The 25,736-nt window shown below is 41.9% G+C and overlaps 1 protein-coding gene across 7 annotated transcripts in view; it reads right to left on the bottom strand.

Moving 5' to 3' along the window:
* Positions 1-25,736, bottom strand: part of CADM1 (cell adhesion molecule 1) — a 193,069-nt gene that overhangs the window by 131,681 nt on the left and 35,652 nt on the right. For 6 of the 7 annotated variants that reach the window (XM_063139183.1, XM_063139182.1, XM_063139180.1 and 3 more), the window contains exon 1: positions 281-311. In XM_063139183.1, coding sequence (XP_062995253.1) covers positions 281-296 — 16 coding nt within the window. In that variant the 5' untranslated portion in view covers positions 297-311. Of the gene's footprint in view, positions 1-280; positions 483-25,736 lie in introns of those variants that run through there. The other variant, XM_063139184.1, reaches the window with a different exon arrangement.

A 25,736-nucleotide genomic window follows, 5' to 3' on the forward strand; every position in this document is an offset into this window, starting at 1 on the left:
TCATGAGCTTAGGTGAGATCAGAAGACATTCAAAAATCAGCACAAAATACAGAAAATGAAAATCATTTCCTGGTATCCCACTACCATATTGTCAAAAGGATTCAAGAAGGTATTTTCAGTGGAAGTACAATAAAGGACCGTTAGCATGGAGTTTAGCATAACCTAAACATGATCAGGCAAGCACACATTAATGCACAGACATGCAGCACTGCTCAAAATGTTAAGCGTTATTTACTGAGAATCAAATTAAGTGTTCATAATCTTTGCAAAATATCCTTACTGCCACAGAGAAACATTACGATGCCTGGGGTCACCAACCATTTGAGTCATCTTTAAACTTGACCACAGGCCAACGAAACTCATCGGCAGCTCATCAAATGTGATCTATAGTCCTTCGGATGGAAGAATTCTCACTGACTACTATCATCCCATAAGGTGCAAAAGCTTGAGGGTAGAATATGTTAAGTGTCCATATTTCTTACCTGCAAATGAAACGGAAAAACAAGAACCAAGTAAGTGCATTGTTTCTACAACAGAACATGGAAATTATTCTGAAAAAAAAAATCATAGGCAGGTAATAATATCAAAGGCATTATCAGAAACAAGACCCTTTTATAAAGCTGAGGAAGCAGATGGCTATAAAACTGGAAATCTATTTGATATTTCCTTCTAATGGACACAGACCAGTCGAGGTACAGCCTGTGCATGGCACTTAACCAGACAGCTGTAGAACTCTACACTCTCAGTAGCTTTCAGAATTTTAATACTCATGTCCCCTAACTTGGATGCATATTTTTCCTCCAACATGCTGCCACCACCACCTCCTATTTTCTAAAGCCTTACAAAATTAGGAGAATAACCGAATAGAATTCCAAGTTTTTGTTGTTAATAGGTGGCTACTAGGAGGAGGGCTTTCTCCGCTGTGGCACCCCGGTTGTGGAATGAGCACCCCAGAGAGGTCCGCCTGGCGCCTACACTGTACTCCTTTCGTCGCCAGCTGAAGACCTTTTTATTCACTCAGTATTTTAACACTTAATTTTAACTTAAATTTAAATTATACTGTTTTAACTCTGTATTTTAACCTTATATCAATTTTGCTGCGTGGTTTTATCCTGGTTGTGCTTTTTATATTGTATTTTGTATTTGTATTTTTAACTTGTTGGTTGTTTTATGATGGTTTTAATTTTTGTGAACCGCCCAGAGAGCTTCGGCTATTGGGCGGTATAAAAATGTAATAAATAAATAAAATAAATAATAATAAATAAATAAATATCCTTTATTTACTGTAATTTGCCTGTTGCTCTGTTTTCCTGAGTTTACTTGGATTTGTCTTGCCCTTTCGTTCACACATCAAAAAAGCTTCCCTTCTATCACTCGTAGAGGGGTGTGAGCGTGTTGTTTTAAAGCCGGCGTTATTCAAGAGCGCCCAGCATATTCCCCCATCGGTTTCTTACGATTCTGAACACAAAACTAAACCAACAGAATTATTATTATTGTTTATTTATATAGCACCATCAATGTACATGTACATTGTACAACAGAATTGTTTAGCCCAGTTTAATGACTAATGGTAACAAAGCGAAATCAAACATTGCTCTATGCTTTAAATGGAAATGTGCTTTTAAAAACCATCAGATCCAGGGGACTGGGTTTGCACGGACTCGTTAAATGTTTGCACTAAAGAGACATAAGCAACAGCTCCTGCTGTCATATGTTAAGTTTATTTTTGCTTATCTGACCATTTCCCATAGGGAAGGCAGATAATGATGGCTCTCCATCATCAACAGCCTTCAGTATTTACATCCATCCTGTTACCATGACAGCTGTGTCACTAACTCCCTAACCACTTCCACCACACAAACCAATCACTCTGCATGAAACTGCAAGATGGAGTGCCCTGCAGTCATTATTCACGAAGCACTTTCATTAACAAACTGCCCTTAATTACAGAGGTAATTACAAAATTATTTCATAGTAGCAATTATTTTTGCTCAGCCCAATCCAAGCTATTTCAAGTAGGACGCTGCCTACAAAGATGGCATTGAGCCAACTCATCTATGACACTGGCTTTAACCTAGATTGCCCACCAAAACACACCCATGATCCTCCCCACAAAATACACTGATGATCCTTGTTGTGTTGTCACAAGCTTCAGGTCTAGTCAATTTCATTTGATAACTTTTTATTCTCTACCAGCTGGGATTCTCAGCCTTAAAGGTACATTCCAAATAGTAGCCACATTTCATAGGAACATTCTTTACTTCAGTACTATTTACACAGTTCTAATTGTGGCTTGATTAAAATACTGCTCTTCTTTGCTTTGTTCCCCATGCAAAGATGAGGAATGATATCGAAGCCATATCCTTTTGCACTGGGTAAAAGCATAAGGAGAAGGCAGCCTTAGAAAGAATCCAAATATTTCTGCCCATGAGGATAGAAGTTACTTAAACCACCCACACTGCCTCATTCAAGTATCCCAGGCAGAACCACATTGGAATAAAACACTTTTGTAGGAGAGCAGAAAGTAACAGCCAAGATCCCACACAACTGGTGACATGTGTGCCCAATTTGGGCCAATGATGCCCTCTACTTCTTAATACATAAATATACAAGAAGCAGCCATAGCACCCCAACAAACTGTGGATCCATCTGAAGAGAGGTTGTATGATGCAGATATTAAAAAGCTCCTCTTGAATAACCATTCATCAGCACAGGTCCTAACCTGAGCACATACACACACAAACACGGACACCTTCTCCTGTAGCACAATATCCTGCTTTAAGTTACTTAAATGATCTGGATGGTACATCCTATCAGCCAGGGGTCTCCGGTGGCCCAGAGGACCTTGTCTCAGTCTAGGACAGATCAGCCTTTAGTGCCTATTTGACCCACAACAGCAATCCTTCCCTCAATCTTTGCTAGTCACTGGCCGCCTCTCACTTCAGGTCGCTCATTAAAAGTCTGCTCCCCTTGAAGTTGGCAGCCAGCGCACACATCAGATTCCAAAAAGCCCTCCCCACATCCCAGGGAAGAGGAATTAATGCCTTCCAGCCTAGAGCACATTCTCACAACTTTGTAGAAATACCGCATGCCCCAGAAAAGCAGAGGTTAAAGAGACACGCCGAGGTATATAAAACAACAGGCAGAAAAAATATATATTTGGCAGCTCAGGTTTGTGTGCGCGCACAATGGTGTAAGGGAAGACTGTTAACTTTGGAGAACATTCTACGTTTTAAGGGCAATGCTTTTATCATCTGAGCAGGCAAGCCTGTCTGAAGATATTGTCAGACACAATAATGCCAATAAATGCCAATTTGTTGAGTTTTGTTGTTGCTGTTTTACTCTTTCCTCAGTCTGTCTTCTGAAACTATTTTCTTCTGTCGCACATGACAGTGAGTCTCTAAGATTAACAAGCATGCTCATTATGCAAGGGGATGGGGGAGCAGCGGCAGCAGAATTTAGCTCATGCCATGCCTAATACAGCAGTAATGAAGCATTGATATGGATGACAATCAGAGGAGACAAATGCCTGAGACAGCAAAGCAATGGGGGAGGCAATGTAGTAACTGGGGTGTAGGAAGGGGTGGCTAAGGAAACGGACTGAATACTTGCTTACATTTTCTATTAATGCAAATACCTCCCACCCCCACTCCAACCCCGAAATGTGTTTTGCATGAAACTGGTTGCTTTCTTCTTTGCAAATAAATGCCTAAAATCTACAAAGCTGCCTTACACTAATTCAGACCCAAGTCCATACAGCCTGGTACTGTCCACTCCCTGCTGGTAGCAGGAAGGGTTGATTGAAAGCTAAATTTCCCATGGGTGCAACATATATTTCCTAAGCAATGGCGGACACTACTTTGTTAATCTAAGCGCTAAAACACATTTGTTTGCAACTGTATTCAGAATTTGTACTTTCCAGGAGGATCTCTCTTCCAGCTTTGTTTGACTTTTGCTCATTGTCCAGCACAAGCAGGAGAATGCACTCTCTGAAAATACTTGCAAATCCTAAAACATCTGCTTGTGTTTGAAAAACATGCACATTTTGACAAGAAAAAGTTCACAAATGTGCCATTTCACACTTTAGTCTCTGGGTGAATCATAGAGGAGGAGACCCAAACAATACCCTTCCAAATTTGCACAGCTTTGTAAAATTGTACAAATGTGAAAATTTTTGCACAAGGTTCATGTTTTATCAAGCCAAAGTTTGGGGACAATCTGGGTGCAAACAAGCATTACTTGTTCTCTACAGGCCACATTTTGTTTGTTTTACTAATTCCTTCCCTTGTGGGAAAGAACTGATGCACAGCAGCTCCAGGGCTGGCATAGATCAAAGCCAGTTTGCAGGTGGGTCTGTGGTCCAAGAGAAGTGTAGAGCCATAGGCCTTAGCTAGACCCAAGCATTATCCCAGGAAAATGGACGGGTCGTCCCTTCCTGCTCCCGGGATCCCCTGTGTGTTGTTTGGATGCATAGGGATGACTCCGGGACAATCCCGGGATATGGGCCTGGTCTAGCCATGGCCGTAGTCTCGTATGGCTCACCCACTGGTTCACATCTGGTTGCCTCCTTTTTCTCTTCTTTGATGTCAGAGAGGCCAGGGCTGCGGAGGCTTCCATGGAGACTGGGAAGTGGTATCTGGGTTAAGATCTCTCGCTCCAAGGGTAGACCTCTCTCTCTCCTCCCTCAGAGGAGGAGACCCAAACAACACTATAGCTCCTGGGACATCCAACTAACAACTATAAGATTGCACCCTAAGTGCACAGAACCTTTCAGAAGTGCTGGTAGTAAAGTGGCTTATATTTTGAGACGATGAATGGCAAGGCCCCTTGTTTTGGAGAGAACAAAGCATCTCAATTTTATAAAGAAGCAAAGTGCAAAACCTCAGATAGTTAACAGAGCGTAGAACTTAGGATATAAAACAACGCTGTAGTGGGTAAGAAGATAAGAAGAGCCACACCGGATCAGACCACGGCGCCATCTAGTCCAGCACTCTGTTCACACAGTGGACAAAGAGCTGTCAGCCAGGGACCCACAAGCAGGACACAGTGCAACAGCACCATCCCACCCATGTTCCCCAGCAACAGGTATTGCACATGATCCTACTGAAATGTACAAGGTGGTAACTGCTGTAGCCAGGGTTTAATGTGTCCACTGCCCGTCCCCAGGTCCCAGTAATGAGCTTATAGTAACAATATAGTAAATGAGCTATTGGGTCATATTTTAGAGCGCTTAGCCTCAAGAAGATATTTTCCCCAAGTTTTTATTTATATAGAAAAGCAGTCTTTAAGTCACTTTGAGAGGATCACTAATTCACTCTAATAATATTTCAGATGTAATTTTAACTAGGATATTATAAAAAGGAATTTATTTTTAACATCTGATTAAAATTTTAAGACCTGTTGTTATGTTATTGTTGTTGATGCACAATGCTGATTCTATCTTATTATTACTATCAATTTTCTTTTCTTTTTTGTCCACCCTCATTTGTAGTAACTCTTCAAAATCTCAGTAAGAGATCTTTCTAGCCTTGTTATCTGGGATTTTTGTTTGTTTGTTTTATTTTAACTAGGTATGCTAGGAACTGTGGTGGTCTCCATGGAATCATGGGAACTACCTGAGTTATGGCAATTGTAAAAAAAAAAAAAAAAAGTGAAGCAAACTTAATAAATTAATTTACTCTCCAAGAAATCTAGACCTTGCAAGATGCCTAAAGCAAAGTAAATTTCCAACAAGGAAATGTGCAGTTTTTCTCCTAAGTACATTAAAACAAAATTTGAAAGTTGCAGGTAATTTCCAAAATGAAGTATAAGGCACTTTCGTTTCAGTCATTTCTTCCAGTGTTCAGCTGTACTACTGAACTCTCAGAAGTTCATCCTGGGCAACCAGGATGATCAGGGGTCTGGAAGCAAAGCCCTATGAAGAGAGACTCAAAGAACTGGGCAAGTTTAGCCTGGAGAAGAGAAGATTGAGAGGAGACAAGATAGCACTCTTCAAAGACTTAAAAGGTTGTCACACAGAGAAGGGCCAGGATCTCTTCTCGATCCTCCCAGAGTGCAGGACACGGAATAACGGGCTCAAGTTAAAGGAAGCCAGATTCCAGCTGGACATCAGGAAAAACTTCCTGACTGTTAGAGCAGTACGACAATGGAATCAGTTACCTAGGGAGGTTGTGGGCTCTCCCACACTAGAGTCATTCAAGAGGTAGCTGGGCAACCATCTGTCAGGGATGCTTTAGGGTGGATTCCTGCATTGAGCAGGGGGTTGGACTCGATGGCCTTGTAGGCCCCTTCCAACTCTGCTATTCTATGATTCTATGATTCTCTGTTTCAGTCACCACACTATCAGGCCAAGACAAATGAGGCACTTTTATGCAAAGAAACTACAGCTAGATTAAAAACTCCTCATAGATCAACCTTAGAGCCAGTAAATGAATGTATTTCATTTTGATGATTCCAAATGCTGCATTAATGAGAAAAATTGAGGCAGATCCATCAATGATCCAACTTATTGAGTAAGTGTATTTTCAATACATTTTCAGATCATTTCTTCGAAAAGAGCATCAAAGCAACAAAGCAATGCCCGTTGACTGCATCAACAGAGCCGCAATGATCTTGGGCTAATAATCCCGTTCTCTCCCGTACGAGAGGGCAATGGGTAAGGCCGACTTGATTAATCCTGTGTAATTTCTCTGCCAGTGTATTTTTAGCATTCTCCAGAGCAAATACGTTAGCTGTGAGTATGCGGTACTTCGAAAAATGCCTATTGTGAAAACTCACAGGGCTCTCCGCAGTCAGAGAAAGCAAACATCACAAGACAGTCTGCCATAAACTTGGCATCTCCTGTTTTCTGGCTGTTCTTCTCTTAAAAAATGCAAGTCATATTCTAAAGCATCTCGAATATCCAGCCATGAAGGCAAAAAAAGTAAAAAACCCAGAATAAAGGATTTAAACACATACACACAAGGAAATATATGCAGATATGATATAAAGCGTTATTACTGCTGTGTCTGAGAGATTGGGCTAGCCAATTAGTTATGCTCCCTTCTCCCCATGCGCTGCTAACTCCCCTTTCTCTCATGCGGAAGAAGAGAACTGGTGGATCAGAACCAACCTACCATCTTTTGAAGTATACAATGGGTAAAGGAGTACTTTCTTTCGTCTACTCTGAGCCATGATCTCTTTCATTCACTGCCAGCACTGTTCACACCAGCGTACATGTGAAGTTAGGACTTTTTTTGCCCAATGTGCATCACTTTACATTGACTTCTATTGGACCACATTTTGCATTTTGTTGTCCATTCACCTCAATTATAGAGATACTTTTAGAGCATCTAACAACCTATTTTTTTTTACGTTTACAACTCTGAATAACTATGTCAACCTCAGAGTTGACCACCCCACTCTTCACTCCTAACTCCAGATCATTTAGAAGGGCCTTTGTAGTCCAAAAGAGAGGGAAAACTGACTTGAATGTCACTCTCTGGTTCATTTGTACAGCAGCAACATCTGGAACTAAGTCCAACCACATCATAGGCCCGCACACCATCATAGATGATGTCGGCAGGAGGCAAAGCATACCGGCCACTGATAAAGATTAGAATTGTATGTAGCATTCCTTTATGTGTAAGTTTAAAATTTCCCCATTAACCTTATGTTTAGGTTGAAGTAGCAGATGAATTTGCTTAGGTAGGTTAAAAATCATATCATGAAGAAGCAGATACCGCATAATGCATGATGTTCATTCATATACATTGCAACTCAGGTTGAAGTACAGTTATTAAATTTCCTTCCTACCTTTCCACAATGCAGTTTAGTAACATTACAAATCACCCTAACAGTATACTAAAGCAGCAGTTCAATATAAACTCCAGCAACACGTGATAATTAAAATATTGGATGAATATAACTTGGCCAGGTTCCTAAAATGACAAAGATTGTGCCAGATGTTTTAATTGTGCTCTAATGTATCTATTTGATTGTTGTTTCTAATCAAGTATTATTCATTATTGTAAGCCTTGACTGCAATTTTGTCTTGATAGAAAGATGGGGGTAGAAGGCAAATAAGTAAATAAATATCCCCACTATGGAAGGAATTCTAGAGTGGAGGTGCCATCACATAAAAGGCCCTCTCTCCAGGAGCCACCTGCCTCACTTCCAATGTTTAGGGTATCCAGAGAAGGACTTCAAAAGATAATCTCAATTGTCTGTCAGTGTAATTTAGGAGTAGATGGTCCTTCAGATATTTTAGCCCCATCCTGTTTAGAACAGGGCTGGGCAACTCTGGAAGCCAATTTCAACCTACCACCACAAGGTCACACTGCCCTGCTGAATTTCAGCAGCAGCAGTGGCAAAACAACTGGCAGTCTGCCACCAAATTTCATTGTGGTCAACCTTATTTTGCCCACCTTGTTTTATAGCTAAAAATGCACCTTCTTAGGCCATCGTCGCAGCTTGCCGCCATTAAATTCAGGGGCGGGCACTCAACTGTTTCCCCACTACTGCCACAGCAGCAAGTTTTATGGATGGCGGGGGCGCTGCATATAAAGCCAAGAGCACATGGGGTGTGTGTGTGGCTCACCCCGGTTTAGAGCTTTGTAGGTCAAAACCAAAACTTTGAATTGTGGCTAGAAAAAAACCAGAAGCAGTGCACGTCGATCCCGAAGGAAAGCAGCAGTTAATAGTCTGGCAGCTGCCTGCTGAACCAACAGGAGTTTCCAAACTCCTCTCAATGGCAGCTTTATGTATGACATATTGCAGAAAAACATGGCAGATTCAAGAACAGCTGCCAGATTTGTTGCATCATGATCTGTAAGTGACCAAACAATATTGAATCCAATTTTATGGTCATTGTTTTTCCAAAGCTGGCAGCAAGCTTGTGACTGTAATACCTTGTTTCCTAAAGAACAGCTTTACAATTGATGGCACCTATCAGACTGGGGTTAACAGGAAACTGTGTCAAACCCAAGGACTGCCATGCATGTATTGCCATTTCGGTAAAAAACAGCAGTTTGTATGAGCAATGTATTTAAGCAAATACTGAACTATGACACATCAACGAACACCTACCCATTGTTTTATCATGTTCTCCAGGTAAACTAAGACATGCAATGATGTGCTAGACACGTACCTCCTGTTATGCCTCACAGTTTAATTAAACAAGGGCTGAGAACTGTATCAATTGTGCAATCTTAGAAATGTGTGTTCATAATTAACTATAGCTCTCGATGCTGTGTGACATAGAGTTGTGTGTTTGCTTCTTCAGCTTCATTACGAATGTTCAGAGCCATAGAATTCCTGGCTATTTCTCCAGCAAAACGAGCAGTAGAAAAAGCAGGAGAAACAAAAGTTATACTGTTTGTGCATAAAAAATATTGCCATCTCTTTTGCATGCTGCCTGTTTGTCTGTCACATGTGAGGCACAAGTAAATGAAAGAGGGAACGAGGCAGAAAAGCAACAGGTCTTCGGCGCGCCGGCACATGCAAATGAAGCCAGCCTTGTAGTGGCGCCAGAAAGAACTCTGCCCAGGGAGTGCTGCTGGTCTTTTTGTCAAGACCAGCCTGCGATGGACAGCGTACGGCTCGTTTTTGCCTCCTGCTTCCTGTAGGTGGAAGCAAACGCTTTGCTGAAACAAGGATGCATCTAAAGCCGACAACTGCTCTGGCCTACAGCACTAAATGGCGCTGGGCTGACGAAAACACACCAGAGCATTTCTCACGCACCAATTGCTCGCCAGGACAGCACATCATGAAAAGCTGCAAGGAGGTCATCATTTTATCAGGCACATAAACAGGAGATTAAGTTCTAGGTTCACGCTATGGCCCATCATGAGAAATCAGCATGCAGGGCGTTTACCATGCCAGAATTTTAAGATTAATTGAACTCCTTTTCTGATCGAAACCCTTTATCAAATCCAGAGTGAGTTATCCCCTTCAGTTTCTTACCACTGAACAGGTATGCCATTTACGGTTCTTTCAGGCTGTAGGATGCATTCTGTGACTACCTAAATGCCAGGAAAGTTGACCTCTATGACATATGCAACAAAACTGCACTTATACTTGAATGTACATAAATGGCCAGTTAGAATCATAGAGTTGGAGGAGGGGGCTTCCTTGCAGGCTAACTAGTTCCTGTTCAATGGAGAAAATCCAGAGCTAGAGCATCCCTACTAGAAACATGGCTCTGGAGGTGTTCTGCTTGAACACCTCCAGAGACTGGGCACACACGCGAGTGCACACACATATACACACACGGTAATTGGTTCCATTGTTGAACTGCGCTTGCCATTAAGAAGGTTCTCCCAATGTTCAACTAAAATCTATCCCTCTGTAGCATGAGTTCATTAGATCTTTTTTCCTACACAATTATCTTGGGTAGAGGATGTGTGAAATGGCCAATACAGGTTCCAGAAACAGTGACCAACTGAAGACCAATCACACTGGGACAGTCATCCATCATTTCATTTCTCCAAAGTATTTCCCATCTGGAACAAATGGATAAGAATCATTTGCATATAGTCTCCTAGCCTCACACTAAAAGGCTTTGGCTAGCATGGTCCAAGTTGAACTGAACCAAATGTACACTACTTAACACTGGCCATACTGAGAGACGCCCAAGCAGTTTTCAAATTGCTAGCGGAGATTACTCCAATTGAAGATACTTGAAAATAAAGTTGGATCAGAAACCTGCAGCCCAAGACTCCACTGCTTAATTCGAATCAATATATTTCACCAGGCAGCTGAGCAGGGAAGCAGGGCCCCTCCCTCAGCCCTGCTGCAAGACCAGCTCCATCAGGCTCCTCCTTGCTACGAACTCTTTTCCAACTGGCCATTGTAAGAACTGCTATTTAACTTCTAAGACTTGGTGCCTGAGTTTGCCTCCTTCCTCTTCCTTCCTTCCCCATCTGTGACAAACCCAATCCCACCCTTCCCTTGAACAACACGTCCCAGACCAGGAAACATGTGCAGATATGACCAGGCATGCATATGCACCAAAGTCTGCTGAACATCCGAGGCTGACTTTCACCCCACCACAAAAAGGTAGCTCATCCCTTAGATATCGAAAACACCTGGAGCAGGGGGTGCAGACCTGCAGGGCACCCCAATCCAGCCCATGAAGTCACTTGGGTTTTCTCCAGGGAGCAGGGCTTAGGTTCCAAGCCCCACCGCTTGGAGAAACCCCACTGGAGGGCACCCCACCACCACCAACAGGTGACACACGCCTCACACCATCACCTCCAATCTCAGATTGGAGGTAGCAGTAGAGATGTGAGGTGCCTAAGTTCTGTGCCTCCTTCCAACATGGAGGGGGGCAGAGGAAAAGAGAAGGGGGTGACATCAGGGGGTGGGGCCACACTCCCTCATGTCATCTGGACCACGGGGGGCGGTGGGGGGGGCTAAATCTGTTCTGCACCCCTGAACTGGTGATGCATGATCAGGTCATCTCCAGTTATTGATTGGGTTGAATCTCCAAGCTGTTCATGAGAATTCCTGTTCTCGATAGAAATCGCTTTCTTCGTGACTTCTTGTTTTGTCTTTGAGGCTCAAAAAGATTCAGGGCTCAACCTCTGCTGCAGAGTCCTCGGTGCCTCTCCTCCCACACACCACCACCACCTGCAAGCTGTTTTCGTGAATTATTCTTAGGATTTAAGTTCATGATAAGTAACGTTTTTCGTAGCTAGACTACGTCTCATTTCATTTTAAAAGCAACTGGCCATTTCTGAATTCTTTCTAGTTTGGTTCTTTAAGCGTACACCCCTAAACAGGCAACAAAGGGTTGGGAGAGCCGGCTTCTGTTTGTCACACCATTCCTTCTTCCTTTTACGTTATGTCTTTTAGATTGTAAGCCCGGAGGCAGGGACTGTCTTATTTTCATTGATTCTATGTAAGCCATTCTGAGAGCTTTTTCGCCTGAAGAGTGGGATAAAAATGTTCTCAATAAAGAGTAATAAATATGAAGTCCGGCCCTACTGGTACTGCACAGTCACACCCTTACATTGTTGAGCCTTTTCTTGCAGAAGCTGAAATGTCTGGGAACATCCAAGGCATGCCACAAGCTTCGCCATCGACAATGCATTCTCATATACGGTAAGACATAACAAGGGTCCATAGGGTATCAACACAGTATAGAACACATATTCTTTTCATTACTCCTACATGTTCTGCATGCTACCACCTGACAATGGAAGCTGCATAACCACTAGCACTCATTAGCCCAAGGTATATAAGGCGTCTGGACGGTTTATGGAGGTGGCTAGAACAACAGGCATATACTAAATTATTTATTTACTTATAGCCCACCTTTCAGCCAAAAATGACACTGAAAGTAGCTAACAAAAAATACTGGTTAAAAACAAAACCATAATTAAAAACATAAATTAAAAATGGAATTAAACTGAAATAATAAACAGCACCCCAACCAATTAAATCCCTTCAGCAGACCAGCTTACCAAGCCAAAGGCGTGCTCAAATAATAATAATAATAATAATAATAATAATAATAATAATAATAATAGGTTATTGCTTGCCAGCCAAAGAACAACAGAGAGAGGGGCGATCAATAAAAGAAAGAAATAGCACTGAAGCCGATAGAACCCATTTCAGCAGCAGACCAGCTTATACGCCAAAGGCCTACCTGACGTCTTTGCTCACTGGTGACAGGGGGCCACAGCCTGGGAACAACCACTGAGAAGGTCATTTCTCATAGCCCCACCAAACATGTACAAATTCCTTTCTCACTGTTTCAGCATCAGTTAGTAAAGTTTTCACTGAAAGTCTGCGAGGGGGGGGGGAATCTGCACATTTCTCGTAATATGTGTGTGTTTGTATGCAAGGTCCCTAATATATCATTTTTTTTCTAAGAAAATCCCCCCTAATACATGTTTTTTCGTACAGAATTTTCCAGAATTAGCCTAGTTTTGTACACATATTTTCACTGGAGAAATGCAGCGCAACACTCAGAGGAGAGCAAAACCTGAAGGATAATCATGTTGCTGTTCAGTTGGAGATTAAGAGGAGAAAATTGCACCCATCATCAGGAGCGCTGGACATTGTCATCCATTTATTCATGTTCAAGTGCATAGCCTGTTTTTTCCGAAACTGAGCAGTCCCCAAGGCAATTTATTATTTAATGCTTCTTACCTGGGCGAAAGGGCTCCCAGAATGGCAGTCCCTACCTGCAGGCTTACTATGTAAAAGACATGACCCAAGAGGAAAAAAAGGGATGAGAGGAAAAGATGGAAAAAGCAAACTCACTTGCCAATTTTTAAAATTAAATTGCAGTTCTTGTAATGACCAGCAGGAATGGAAATTAATCATGAAGGGGACGAGCCAGGTGGAGCTGGTGTTTCAGCGGGGCTGATGGAATGGCTCTGCTTCCCATCTCCCTGCTACACCCTGGTGAAATGGCTGCTGACTGGTGACAATTGAGGGAAGGTTTAGCAGAAAATGTGCACATTGGGGATAGAGAAGGGGGACCTAGAGCTAGGCGAAATTAGAAGAGGTGCCTTGATTCATTTTAAATACCACAGAAATATAGATAGCATGCAAAATACAGCAACCACAGGTCTAAGAACACTGAATCCATACTGTATTAATGGATTCAGCCACGCAGGTAAGACGCCGTACATGCAAGAGTAAGTAAACCAGCCCTTCTCTGAGACTTGTGGACGTCATAGTCCATCGCTGCTCAAGTTCCAGACTTGATTAGGAACAAAATTGAATTACACAAATATTGCACTAAATATCTTTTAAGCCTCATTAATATTAATATCCTATGTGCTTGGCTTTTTTTTTTTTTTAATTTTCAGAAAAAATCTCCAACTAATTCAAGGCATGCATCTAGCATGCGAATGAGCAATGGCTGCCCCTCCCCCACTCCATTTCACATCGCACCTGTACAGCTCCACATTTCGTCCTGCATGCCACTCAGCAGCACTTTCGAATGATGAATTTTAAAAGCAAGCACTGGACTTCTAACATATTTTATCTCTGGCCGCTGAAGCTGTCAGAGGCTGGAAATGCACTGAGCAAGAACAGCCTCTGAAGAACACCACAGTGCCCCCCCCCCCCGGCTCCCCCCCACCCCACTCTTCAGCAGGAGCAGCAGCAGGCCAGTTAAGGTTGGAAATGAATATTTAAAATTCAGTAGCCAAAGAAAGAGGGATTGATTAGGACCTTTGTGAGCTTGTTTGCCTGCCTCACTCTAGTTTTAAATACTAAATACATTTCAAGCCCACACTCCATCGAATATTTATTTCATTGAGCTGCCACCATCCTCTCTGCACATTTTACCGGGGGGGGGGGGATGGGACACAGAGTTTTCTGTGCATGTATTATTGCAAGGAGGTCTGACGAACGGAGAGATCCCAAGGTGAAGTTGCCACAATGGCGGTCAAAGAAGAACTGAAGAGGTGGGCGGGAACCCCTGGGGATATGCGCAGAAGGAACAGGGTTCCCGCCAAAACTCTAGGCTATGGAAGTTTCCCGAATGAAGCTCAGCGCAGGCGCAGAGCCCATCAGTGTGATGCACAGAGACCACGAAGAAGAACACATTACGCCAGTCCTTTTACAACTTCATTGGCTGCCAGTCCAGGTCCGGGCCCGATTCAAAGTGCTGGTATTGACATTAAAACCCTTAACAGTTTGGGGCCAGGTTATTTGAAGGAACGCCTCCTCCCATATGTGCCTGCCCGGACCTTAAGATCATCTACAGGAGCCCTTCTCCATGAGCCCCTGCCAAAGGAAGTGAGGCAGATGGCAACTAGGAGGAGGGCTTTCTCCGCTGTGGCATCCCGGTTGTGGAATGAGCTCCCCAGAGAAGTCCACCTGGCGCCTACACTGTACTCTTTTCGACGCCAGCTGAAGACCTTTTTATTCTCTCAGTATTTTAACACTTAATTTTAACTTAAATTTAAATGTTACTGTCCTAACTCTGTATTTTAATATTACATCAATTTTGCTGCATGGTCTTATCCTGGTTGTGTTTTTTATACTATATTTTGTATTTGTATTTTTAACCTGTTGGTTGTTTTATTATGGTTTTAATTTTTGTGAACCGCCCAGAGAGCTTCAGCTATTGGGCGGTATAAAAATGTAATAAATAAATAAATACTCTTGATCACCTCACTCGCTCACTGGTCAGCACAGGGTTGGTTCCCTGAAAATGCACGTACTTTGTTCCAATGAAAATGTTCAGGTGACAGGTAACCAGAATCCCCTCGCTTTCGTTTAGAAACCCTTCGTTTTTATTCATGCCTCTGACAGCTCTGCATTCCACACACACCTCCCCCAGAATCTCCAGAATACAGAGAGTGTTTTCCCAATTCTAATCCCATTACTCAAGCTGCTCCCAATGCAAGATCTGAGAAAAAGCCACCCCACTTGCGGGAAGGCAGAGTGTTCTTCAACTCCTATGAGCAAGAACAGAGAGCTTACCAAGAGCATCAGGACTGCCACCCTCGCTCCCCGAGGCATTTCACTGGCCTCAGCTGGAGCTCCAGGCAGCCTGATGTGTAGTACAACATGGTTGGCCTTTGCTGATAAAACTCGATGTACCTAGTGTCCCCAGCCCAGCCATCTTTGACAGAAAAACCCATGCACACTGAACGTATATTTCAAAGATTTAATACCACTTTACTCAACAAAAAGTTCTCAAAGCAGTTTACAGAACAGATTCTGAACTTTTCACTACAGTTTCCTCTGCACTTTTCTTGGGAAGATGACATCAACACTCCTGGATTTTGGAACACTTTGTTAAAGCACTCGAGGAATAGTGATGTAAAAAAAAAAAAAAAAAAAAAAAGGGTCCTCTTCCCAGCCCTCTTGCGCCTGGCAGCATAATGGCAGCCGCCTTGAGTCCCAGTTAATCCAAAGAGGACGGGGGCTTTTCCTCATCTGGGCAAATGACAGCAACATATGAGGCTGCCTTATATTGAGGCCATTGGCCGATTTAGCACAGCAGCAGGTGGTAAAAGCCGTAGAGAAAGGGAAATAAACACCCTGAAAATGGGAGCAGGCAGAAAAAACAGGATTTCCCCACTATTTGGGGGACAAAATGACAACAAACATGGATCCAAGGCAATTCATTACTTATTTATGTAACTATTTGTACTGCAAGTGCTAGTTACATGTGCAGTTGTCACCACGGTTGGGCATGTATCAGCTAGTCACCCCTGTGTACTCAAAAGAAACCATTAATTGTCTAGGTGTGTTGGACTAGCAGGTAGTCCTGAGGCCTTAAACAGGAGCCACAAAACCAGAGAACTGGGCACTTCACTGTTACGCCCTCATTATCACAGAGCCACAGATGTTTGCACATTTATTATCTTTTCCACATTTCCATTCCTTCTCCCAGAGTACCTAAGGACGTTCAACTGCTTCTCTGGAGTGATACCTATCTCACTCAATGGCCAGATCTGCTTCTTGGCTAACCAGGGCCCCTGCCAAAAAAACATGTGTCTGATTAATGTTCTCAAGATAAAACCACTGAGATTTCTACAGTTTGCTTTGCCGGTTTTAATAATCCTCCTAGTAGGGCTACCTGTGCCATCTCTCACCTCCCCAGTGTCTGCAACTCCAAGCTCTTTAGCTTCGCCTGAGATTAATTAACACACAGTTTGCCTCCCTTTTTCACTGTACGTTGAAGCTTTCATTAATGAGCTGGCGTCAACAATATTCCATGCAGCATTTTGGTGGGTATCTTCTCAGTGAGCTGTCAATTACTAACACCCTTCCATCCTTTCTTCCCAGCTGGGTTTTGCCCCCATGAGATGCGACAGACACCAGGCCGTTTGCATGCAAAGCATTTGGGAAATAATACAGCCGGGGTTCTTCCTTACAATCATTTATTCTGTGCTGCCCAACTGACTTCTGCCCTTTGTTGTTTCCATATTTGCATCATCATCTATCTCATAATGCAACAGCACCACATTTTTGCATTGAAAGTCTCTCTCTCTCTCTCTCTCTCTCTCTCACACACACACACACACACACACACTTATCTCTCTCCCATCACATGAAAAAATGAATGCTACCTAAGCAAGGCATAGCTAGTAATAATAGTTCACTTTTGTCTGCCCTGTTTTAAGAGAAGAGGATTACAATGGCCACACCTTTAATTACACTGTAATAAGCAAAACAAAAGGGTAAATTAAAGCAAACCAGAGTATGTAGACCTATTACTTTTCTCCCCCTAAGAACCCAGAGTACATGATAATGTAGCTTCTCATTTGTTATCAGCTCGTTCTAAGGGTGATTTCATTTGAAAGATTTTGGAGTGTAGCAACACAGATTTAATATTGTTAACCCCTGTGAGCCAACATCAGATTCCCACTAGACCAAAATGGCAGCCATAGTGCTTGATAGTACATCAACTAGCAATCATTCTGTAGAATTCCACAGACCTTGAATTATTATCTCTCTTTTCTCACTTGTGGCAGTTTTTCTAGAAAGACATGACGGGCTTTGCCAAGTCATGCTGCCTTTTACCGATTCAGGAATTTCCTAACTACTGGACATGTTTTAAGTACAATTGCTTCCTGGATGATGATGTGGATGCATTTTGGTAGGCCCAGTTTCTGAAGGTTTTCTGTAAAAAAAAAAAAATCTGATGTGATGCTAGTGACTGATGTGACTAATGGAATGATTGTGACCTTTTCCTGTTGCCATAGTTCTTTAACTTCCATGGCCAGTGGTGTATATTTTTCTCTCTTTTCCTCTTCCTTTTCTACAACAGTTTTGTCCTAAGGTCTTGCTATGTCAATGAGGTAAGTGGTGGTGGTGGGGTTTTGGGGGGAGGGGTTGGGTTTGATCGCCAGTTGTTGGTGAATTTATTGATGATGATGATGATGATGATGATGATTATAAACAACTGATTAAGCACTAAGTCATACAACCAGTGTTAAAACCACTATCTGGATGAAGCCAGAAGTAAGAAGGCATCCTACTACACAGAGACAGGGAGGCATTTAATGTATTGGGTAACTCAATTAACTGCACCTTCTTCTGTTTGGTAACAGCACATAAGCTTGATGGTGGGGTCCAGTAGTAGGGCTGATTTATATAATTGCAAGACAGTTCTCTGTTCCCCTGGTATCTGCCTGGATTGATTTGGCTTTGAGGGGGAAAACACCACTATGTTAAAAGATAAAATCCTACAATATTCATTCCTTGGGAGTTTATGTCACAACTAGATATCAAATAACTGTCATGACTTCCATACAACTTAACTAATATGGCAATGAAAAGTTACCAACACGCCATTTCAAAAATTGAATATTGCATTACTATAACAAACTAGATCTGAACGCAATTTACTTCTTGCTTGTCAAGTTAAACACTCCAGTATCTAATTCAATGTTCTTCAAGCTAAACCTTGATGAATTCCAGAAAGAGCTTCATTTTTATACCAATCTGTTAACGTAAAGGAATTGTGCCAGCCATTTGTCATGTTTGTCATTCCCAAGATAAGTAACAATCGAAATAACTTTAACTTACCTTAAGAACTATGGTGACAGTAAAATATCTCTGTGAGCAGCTCCTATCATACTACAATAAGAGATTACTTTAATCCGATTCCTTAGAAGCAAAGTTATTAGAGAACCTGGAAACAGTCTCAATTTTTCTAGATGAAGAAATTGAACGGGGTCTAAGTGTGACAAGATGATCAAAGGCCATGTTATCTCGGAGCTAAAAGAGCCAAAGAGAAGTCTGCTAAAGCAGATGAATCTAAGGTAGGAAACCCCAGACATTGCTTACTGGTAAGGAAGAACTGACTAGAGACTTAGGCTCCTAAATGATAAAAACAAACCCATCTATGGAGGCAAGTCCACATAAAGCGGAGAGATGGCAGGCCCACTCAGGAACCCGGCCACTTGATGGAGATTAGCCCATGGGAGGTTTGAAGACCTACCCCAAGAGTAATGTACGCTATTTGAGGATCATCATAAAAATCCAGACACCACATCCCACCAAAACAAGAATCTTCCAGTGTCCGTTAATTCCTTCTGTTGCTTATTTGAGATTCAAACTGTCTGGCACTACAGACAAGTGATGCAATGAATGGAAGGGCTGAACAATTAAACAAATATGGGTGGCACTGGCCAAGTTAGAAGGGCAAGATCTAATCTGCGACAACTATGCACAGTAGGGCCAGATCATAGTAGACCATTGTTGAAGACAACCAAGACTCTGTTGAAGTAGGGGCAACTATGCGTGGGATGATTCATAACACACCCTCTAAAAAGAGCAACACAAGGCAGGGTGTGTATGTGCATACAGATTTATTAGCTGATGTATTCTATGCCTCTCTACTTGTGTTCCTGTGGTTCATTTATGTTCATTTACCCTACAAAGTTGAAAAACAATTCTGAAACTAAACATGTTATTTAATGAAATGATGCAATATTTAGAAACATATTTAAACATCTGCACTTCAACATTTAGAATTTCTTATTTTGAATCATAGAATAGTAGAGTTGGAAGGTGCCTATAAGGCCATCGAGTCCAACCCCCCGCTTGATGCAGGAATCCACCCCAAAGCATCCATGACAGATGGTTTAGTTTCAGACACAGACAAAGACACACACACCTGTTGATGGGTGGTACCCAAGACACATTTGGGCAGTCTCTCTCTAGAGATGTTTTTAAATAGTTTCAATTGTAAAATATTATTACTATTATTATTATTATTAGTAGTAGTAGTAGTAGTAGTAGTAGTATACTGCCGCATAGCTAAAACTCTCTGGGTGGTTTACATAGGATAAAAACACTTGAAAACAATATATCTATAGGACTTATGACTTCAGAGGAGCAGAATTCCACAATGATTATCAGGACAAAATATATCACTCATCGCTAGCCTAGATCTAAAGAATTCCACCCAAACGGTAATCCAGTCTTATCAGAAAGATCTCCAGGGAACGCTTCACTAAAATATATCTTTAAAGGACATTTTCTCCTCAACATATTACCTACTAGTGCTTTGTTCTGGGTTGGCCTCACTTTTTGCCATTTTCTCAATAAGCAGAGAGGGGGGAATCCCCTCTTCATCCTGTTTAATGGTAGCAAAATTGCAACATCTCTAAAACACTTACAACAACATGTGAAGACCGCTGAAGTAAATGAGTAAAAAATCTGTTTGCTGAGAAGCTCTATGCAGGTTTGACATGTGGGGAAAAAAACCAATTTAAGGTCTCTCTTATTCATATTCTTTTAAACAGAGTCTTGTGGACAGGTATACCTTCCTCTCATATCGATGCATGCAAACCAGCCCTGAGAGCACCAGCAAGGGAGGAGGCAACTTGAAGCATCACTGAACGTCAAGGATTTCCACTGTGTAGCTGCAGCTCTAAACATATAAAACTTCAAGGCCATTTGTTCCGGAGTCCACCTTTCATACCTATATTTCCAACAACAAATTGCTACCTGTTATATAATGGGTAGCACTTCTTCAATAAGGCCTTCCAAAACTAATTCAAACCTTTTGAGGCACTGACCTGGAGTTGGCAAGTGGGTGATACTGCTCAAGTGAGTCACTCTGTCATTGCTGCTTACTCATAGAAGAGTACAGAAATCTCTGAACAGGGTCACAAGTCTTCTTTCTAATTCCTAAGTGCCATCCCCATTTTTAGGACATCAAACTATACACATGCACAAAATACCAAGCCCTTCAAATAGAATCATAGAATCATAGAATAGCAGAGTTGGAAGGGGCCTACAAGGCCATTGAGTCCAACCCCCTGCTCAATGCAGGAATCCACCCTAAAGCATCCCTGACAGATGGTTGTCCAGCTGCCTCTTGAAGGCCTCTAGTGTGGGAGAGCCCACGACCTCCCTTGGTAGCTGATTCCACCGTCGCACTGCTCTAACAGTCAGGAAGTTTTTCCTGATGTCCAGCCAGAATCTGGCTTCCTTTAACTTGAGCCCGTTATTCCGTGTCCTGCACTCTGGGAGGATCGAGAAGAGATCCTGGCCCTCCTCTGTGTGACAACCTTTTAAGTCTTTGAAGAGTGCTATCATGTCTCCACTCAATCTTCTCTTCTCCAGGCTAAACAGGCCCAGTTCTTTCAGTCTCTCTTCATAGGGCTTTGTTTCCAGACCCCTGATCATCCTGGTTGCCCTCCTCTGAACACGCTCCAGCTTGTCTGCGTCCTTCTTGAATTGTGGCCTACCTCCACCCATAGCAGCAGTTTTCCTGCTTTCAGTATTCGAGGCAGGAAGCCTGTGTGCCCCAGTTCCTGGGGAACATGGGTGGGAGGGTGCTGCTGCACCATGTCCTGCTTGTTCATCCCTGGCCAATGGCTGGTTGGCCACTGTGTGAACAGAGTGCTGGACTAGATGGACCCTCGGTCCGATCCAGCATCAGGCCACTTCTTTATGTGCCACATCTTATAGCCATCTCCGACCTGTATATTCCAAATAAAGTATATTCCAAAAATATAGCTTAATCCCCCTTCAGCCGAATCCTGGTGCCATCTTTGAAAAACAAACACTTCTTTATAAAATACATTTTATAAAGGCCACCACAACCCAAAAGTAAAAAGAAACAGAATATCAAGGATGGATGATCTTTTCTTTTCCCTATAGCTTTTAAATATTAAGTTTGTTCTGACCCTATACTGTCAGCTTCACCCTACCCGGTGCCTGTTTACACTTCCCTGTGCCTGTTTGCATTCTCTTTCCCTCCTTATTGTTTACTACAACTTTATTAGATTGTAAGCCTATGCAGCAGGGTCTTGCTATTTACTGTGTGGTCTGTGCAGCACCATGTACATCGATGGTGCTATATAAATAAATAAATAAATAAATAAATAATAATAATAATAATGAAGTTTGCATTGCCATCTAGTTGAAAGTGACCAGTGTCAAATCTGGTGTAAAATGCAAGTAAAATGCACTTTAATCAAGGCTCCTTTTCCAAAGAGAAAGGTTGCAAGATCTTGAAAGAGCAAAGAAAATGCCTCTCACTCCACTTCTCAGAAAAGATCACCATTCAATAAAGTTGAACAAATGAAGAGGCCTCTACTGTTATTGATAATTTTTTACAACTTAGTTAATAGAGGTTGTAAATTACTAGGCTGAAACCTGTCATTTGTTAATCAAATGTAATACTTATTTTCTTGCTGCATAAGACAAATTATCAATTTCTGTAAATCATAATTAGCTTTGAGCTTCCAATTCTGCAAAAGATTAGATCTGTGGAGTTTTAAATTAGGAACACTTTGGCATTGCAGGAGCCTCGGCTGAACTTTCAGCCATAGCTGGGATTGCAAATCGAGGGTTACGGCCCCAAAGAAGCTCTCATATTAATTTTTAATTGTGATTAAAAACACATCTTAAATTTGTTTGAATTAAATTAGAAACTAAAAGGGAAAAATCTCAGCTCAAAATTTAACACTTTACTTACAAACACTGGGATGGATCCAGAATCTGCATTCTGTAAAAGGAAGGGACCTTCCATGAAAGGAAGGACTCCACTCATAGAAAATCCCTCCACCCCAATCTTGAGGGATCCTCCCCAACCTACACACTTTCTCTGTGTAGAATGTTCAGGAAAGGAAAGGATAGGCGGTGGTGGTGGTACTCTGTGTGTGTGTGTGTGTGTGTGCGCGCTAAATAAATAAAAATATACATCGCCCACTTTCTCATCGAATTACTTGTGTACATTTGATGACATAACATCAGAGATGTGTGAAGTATCAAAAAGCCTTAAGGAAGGAGCACCTAATCAACTTGTGCATCTTTTGCAAAGAGCAGGGACGGTGCAAACACATCACTGAAGAGCAAACAGGTCCAGACAGTAACAAGAAAGTGGACCAAGTTATGTCAGATCTGGAAGGGGAAAGCACAAGTATTTGGGGGACTAGAAATTTAATCTGGGGCAGATACCCTCAAACACAGCAGTCAAAACCCCATGCATGGCCAAACCTTCAGGCACATTGCAAGGAGTTTTATAAGGCACGTATTAATGTCAACCAACCCCCAAGTCATCAAGTCCTGCGGTCCCAGAGGAAGGGAAGAAAACCGCAGAACATATGCCATGTGGACACTGTGGGATGTACATAGCACATACACCTGCTACACCTGGACCATTAGAGGTGGTACTACAGCTTTCATATATGTTTCTTAAACCCAGTGCTCTGTGTGAGGGAACAGCAAAGAAGTTCACGGAATTCAAACAAAATGTGAGGAATAGTTACGTATATGTCCAAAGTAAGCTTACTATTAGTTTTCCCAACAAATTCTGTTCTTTATATATAAATCTCAACACATTTTTTCCTTAGAAATTAAGTCAGATATGTAAGTTGTTTTCCAAAAGGTCCATGTGGCTGGGGCAAAAATTAAGAGGGTTGGCTTTTGGGCCCGATAATGGAAAGAAAAAGTCCAAGGATGATAGATGGAAGAGGTTTGAGCTATAGACTCAACACAAGTATTTGTTTTCTCTGGAACTCCATTATGTTAAAACGGGAGATGCTAATGTGACATTTTGCCAGTACAAAAGGAAACTCTGTACTAAAATTAGGGCATAAATCAAACACAAATATTCTCTCAGACATACAATCAAACCAGATTTCAACTCATCCTCTTTTCCACATCAAGGGTTGGACTAAATTCTATTAAGCATGTGTTAACAATACATTCCACTCTTTTTTTTAAGTTCATCAGAGGTGCAGGAAGAGCAGCAATCTAGCAAGACACACATTAGAAAGTTAAGCAACAGAAACGGAATTGTACATTTCGGGAAATGTGAGGTACTTCTCTATTTGTTGGATTTGTTGCTGAAATAATTCCAGTTTACATGACACAAAAAGCTGTAGCAACTCTTGGTGAGGGCTTGCCTATTCAGAATCGCACCACTGCTCTTCCCAGGTAAATTAACCCATGGTGGGCTCTCATGTCATGTGAACGGGCCCTCTGAGTTAGGCAGAGGGTTTTGGTGCTAACCCTCCTTCTCCCACAACAAGGCAAAAACAACTCCTTGCATGCACTCTTGGAAAAGCAAAATTATGTTCTGGAAACCTGAAGAGATCAATAATACCAGCATAGGAAAACACTAGTAGAAAGGGCTCAGCCTCTCACTCATTGTTCAGAGTCGCTCAAGGTAAGAGAAGAAGAAAAAAGTCAATGAAATATGGAAAATTGATTTTTCTTTCTTTCTTTTATTTTTAAAGACAACTAAGTGTTCTATTGTAATGAAATGTATAAGAAAACTGCACCAAGCATCCAGTGATGCAATAGCTGGAACTTAAATAGGCCACAGTATCCTTTGCAAATTAAAAACGAAAACAGGCTTTACGGCACTGGGGGAGGGGGACCAACCCAACCGCAGTACATTAATTAGCATCCCCTTTGTTCTTAACTCAATGAATTTATATCATCCTTCAACACTGTTTAGCCAAAGCAAACACAAACAAGAAAATCACATAATTCTTTCCAATCCATACACAAAAATGATCTGGATATTCACATTTAAAATTGCTATCATGGATTAGCTTAAGGCAATTATTTCTCTTGCCGCATTCTTTTACAATAATTTTTAAAAGAATTCATGTCTCTCGCCTAACAAGAAAAATGAAATCCCATTAGTTGTGTCTCCAGTGGATATTAACGCTCCTTTTGTTTACAAAGGTTAATATCTCCCAAATAAAGGAACACACACTGCCTGTTAAAATAATTACATCATGACATTTCAGAAAGGTTGGCAGATAGACATGGTTTCAACCAAAGAAACAAACAAAATAAATAGGGGGAGGCTTTTGGCTTTTTCTTTAAATTATCCATGATTTAATAAATGAAAACCATCGATTATTCCATCATGTCTGCTAGCTCAGGTGGCCAGTTTAGTATTTCTCTCATCCCACAGGATACACACGTGTCAGATGTAATGGTCAGATAGTCTGGCTGACAAGTATATGACATCACTGTTCTGTACCAAGAGTCCAGACTTATGAATGTCAGAGCTTTCCCCACACGATAGGGAGCCAGTGGTTGGAGTGTTGGAATGGAATTCAGGAGACCCGAGTTCTAGTCCCCACTCAGCCATGAAGCTCACTGGGTGACTTTGGGCCAGTCGCTCACTGTCAGCCTAACCTACCTCCCAGGCTGTCGTGAGGACAAAGTGGAGAGGAGGGGGCCCATGGACCCCACCGTGGAATTCTTGGGGTAAAGGTTGGATGCAAATATAATAAATAAACAAAGCTGATGACTGCCTCTCCAGAGACCTCCCAGAGCCATAGAGCCCAACACAGCCCTGTACCAGATTGAAGGAACTGAAAAATAAATCAATAAAAGTTCAACCTGGATTACCTTAAAAATAGCAGCTACTTTTAGTAGTGAATTGCCCAAACGTGTGTCAAGATTTAGGAAGAGAAGAGGCCTATGGACTGTTCAGAGTAACACAGTGGACATGATGTAGCACGCAGGACGCTATCTAAAGCGACACTAATGTGACCACAGGAAACAGACCAATGTGGACTCACTGCAACCAAAGAAAGGTGCCGCCCAGCTTCAACTGGTAACATTACTGCATGTCTGTCCGTCACCAGCTGAATATGTCAGTTCTAAGAGCGCTTGAAGAGCAGAAGCAGAAATAATGCTATTTGTACTAGAAGGGGGTGTTCATTTTAAGTATAGATAGGGCTCTGAGCTGCAATCTCTCAGAATGTAATGGTGCGCTTTAACAACTTCAGCGTGAGATGTAATGAAGTACTACAGTCGACTCCTGAGAAATCCTTAATGTA

Source organism: Elgaria multicarinata, chromosome 12 (genome assembly GCF_023053635.1).
Source record: "Elgaria multicarinata webbii isolate HBS135686 ecotype San Diego chromosome 12, rElgMul1.1.pri, whole genome shotgun sequence".
Lineage (NCBI taxonomy): Eukaryota > Metazoa > Chordata > Lepidosauria > Squamata > Anguidae > Elgaria > Elgaria multicarinata.